The sequence below is a fragment of the Empidonax traillii genome, unplaced genomic scaffold (assembly GCF_003031625.1).
Source record: "Empidonax traillii isolate 1590-97213 ecotype Southwest subspecies unplaced genomic scaffold, ASM303162v1 scaffold1019:size274861, whole genome shotgun sequence".
NCBI lineage: Eukaryota > Metazoa > Chordata > Aves > Passeriformes > Tyrannidae > Empidonax > Empidonax traillii.
In genome coordinates this window covers 63,834-66,521 of record NW_020956212.1, presented here as the reverse complement: position 1 = coordinate 66,521, position 2,688 = coordinate 63,834, and the positions used below count along the sequence as shown (strand labels likewise).

The following is a 2,688-nucleotide window of genomic DNA, read 5'->3' as shown; positions in this document are numbered from 1 at the left end:
GCAGGGTCTGTGGCGGGTGTCGGGGCTGTGGCAGGTGCAGAGGCCGTGGTGGGTGTCGGGGCTGTGCTCACCGTTGAAGTTGACGCTGCGGATGTACTTGAGCAGCCTCTTGCCCCCCGCGTGCTCCATGTCGGAGCAGAGCCCGGTGCTGTCGGCGCACAGGTCGCGGTTCATGTGGTGCAGCGCGTGGGCCATGGCGTACACGGCGTCGATCACGAACTGCACCTTCCCCTCCTGCTCGTACGGGGAGTCCTTCCCGATGCGCTCCTGCCCTGCAGGACACACCAGCCACAGTGAGGAGCAGCACTGGCCTCCGCTCAACCCCCTCCCGGAGCACATCTGAACAGCCGCGTTCAATCGACACAGAGAAGCATTCTGAGCTAGGGTTTTACTAATTAAAACATAAACAAACCTCTTTTATGGCTACCAGAATCACTGACACCTCTTGCAAGTTGTTTTGCATAATCCAGAGAAACCCTGCCATGATCACCAACCTGAAGCCCTAATCTACAGGGACCACCTTAGAGAGAGAAAACTCCAGGTCCCAAAAACTCCCAAAGCTCGGCTTTGAAACAGGAAAGTATTTAAAATAAGTACAGCTGGTATTTAAAGTTTTGTTCTGCTGCAAATCCCAGACTCTAATTGAAAGTTGGGGCCAGATTGAGGGAAGAAAAAGTCACTTCAGAGATGCCACCAAAGGGGTGATCTGGAGAACTGAGGAACATGAGGGTATTAATGGCATCTCAGGAAGCTCTGAGTGTTGGCACCCCCAGCCTGCAGAGGCTGAGATGTCCTGCAGAATCCACTGACTCTAAAATATTTTAGCAGGAGAGCCCTCAAGGAAGCCAGCCCTTAATACCACCCCAGGCACAGGGGGGGAACGCTGTGCTGGGGAAGGGTGACAGTCACTGCTCGGCCACCGCTGTGCAGGAACCACAAACCCTGGGCAGCTGCTCAGCACACAGGGCAAGGCAAGAAAAACTGAGAGCAGGGACGGCTTGTGCACATGGAAAATCAGAACTTCAATCAGGAACAGGCTGAAGAACTCCAGAGCGGTGACAAAATAGGTGAATCCAAACATCTGAAGTGGAAGGTTCGTGCCTTAACCATTCTCCCACCCTCAGGCTCAGGATGGAGGTGTAGCCTGGTGATGTGGCCTTAACCCAAGGCACTGAGGTGGCTTTCATGCCTTTCTGGTAACCTGAACAGGTAACTAACTGGGTGCAAACCAAACAGTATTTCCAGAGCTCAAAGCGAGACACCCCAGGTTGAGAATCGGGAATCTGGGATTCATTTCTTTTCCCCTGGAATTGCCCACTAACTCCTTGGTATTCCCTGTCCAGGTAACACCTGCTGGATTCAATCTGTGCAGCTGCAAACTGTCACCACACCGACCCACCTCACAGGGATTCAGGGAATGTCACTGCTGCTGGGGAGTGGCCTGAGCTGCAGCCACGAGGCACCACAAGCACAAGCTACTGTTTTCCAAGGGTGGCAACACCACGTCCCACGTTCTACCTGCATTATCCCACTTTTCTAACCTCACATGGGTCTTGCTCACCTTTCTGCAGCACCTGCAGGGCTGGGCACTGCCAGCAGCTCCAAGAAACCAGGCCTTGGAGTCATCCCTTGCAAATATTTCAGATGTTCAATCAAAGTAAATGTTCCAAAGTGTTGGAGTGGGAGAAATTTCTTTGTTAATACCCTTAATTAGAGACAGGATTGAGTGAATTTAAATTAGCTGATACCAATAAGGAAAGGAAATCAAGCTGTTAATGACGGTGAGAACTAATGATTTCATAGAGGCAAGAAGTCCATTTTCCCGCTGCCGCTCAACTGGCAGGTTTGGATCTCTCCCTGCTGCTCTAACCACCAGAAGCTTTACCAGCCCCAGCCCCACCATCTTCCCCCCCCAGCAGAGCAGGGTCTGCAAAAAAACCCCCCCAGGGACAGCCCAGCCCAGGCCATCCCCTGGGGTGCTGTCCTGGTTCAGCCACCAGGCTGGATTTTTCTCCACCCAGCCTGAGAGCAAAGGCTTCCAATTTTGTTTTCAGCTCACGAGAAAAAGGCAGAGTCCTAAAAAATCCCTTTTTTTTTAATCTTCTTTGAGGGAAGAGGCAGCAGACCAGAATTCCAAATAAGCACACAGAGATAAGAACAGAAATTCTACAAACAAGAAGGATCATGGAGTTGTTGAGGTTGGAAAAGCCCTGTAAGATCACTGAGTCCAACTGTTCCCTCAGCACTGCCAAGGCCAGCACTGACCCAAATGTCCAAATATATCCACAAAAGAGATTTATCTCAATGAAAGCAAAGAGACACCCCCCTATACGAACATCTCTAATTATCTACATTTCCTTCTTCAAGGCTTGGCTCTGTATTCACCAAATTGCACCACTGATGTCTCATCTGCTCAACCTACTCTAGAGCTGGAGAGGGACTTTGGACAAGGGCCTGGAGTTACAGGGCAAGGGGCAATGGGGTAAAGTGGCAGAGATTCGGTTTAAATTAAATATTAGGAAGAAATCCTTCCCTGTGAGGGTGGCCAGGCCCTGGCACAGGTTTGCCCAGAGAAGCTGTGGCTGCCCCATCCCTGGGAGTGTCCAAGGCCAGGCTGGACCTGTGCTAGTGGAAGGTGTCCCTGCCCATGGCAGGGGGTGGGAGTGGATGTTTTTAAGGTCCCTTCCA

At 51.5% G+C, this 2,688-nt stretch overlaps 1 protein-coding gene across 4 annotated transcripts in view; it reads right to left on the bottom strand.

Annotated features, from left to right (window-relative positions):
- Window positions 1-2,688, bottom strand: part of LOC114068243 (metabotropic glutamate receptor 7) — a 137,936-nt gene that overhangs the window by 71,757 nt on the left and 63,491 nt on the right. For all 4 annotated transcript variants that reach the window (XM_027904196.1, XM_027904194.1, XM_027904195.1 and 1 more), the window contains exon 5: window positions 72-272. In XM_027904196.1, coding sequence (XP_027759997.1) covers window positions 72-272 — 201 coding nt within the window. The remainder of the gene's footprint in view (window positions 1-71; window positions 273-2,688) is intronic.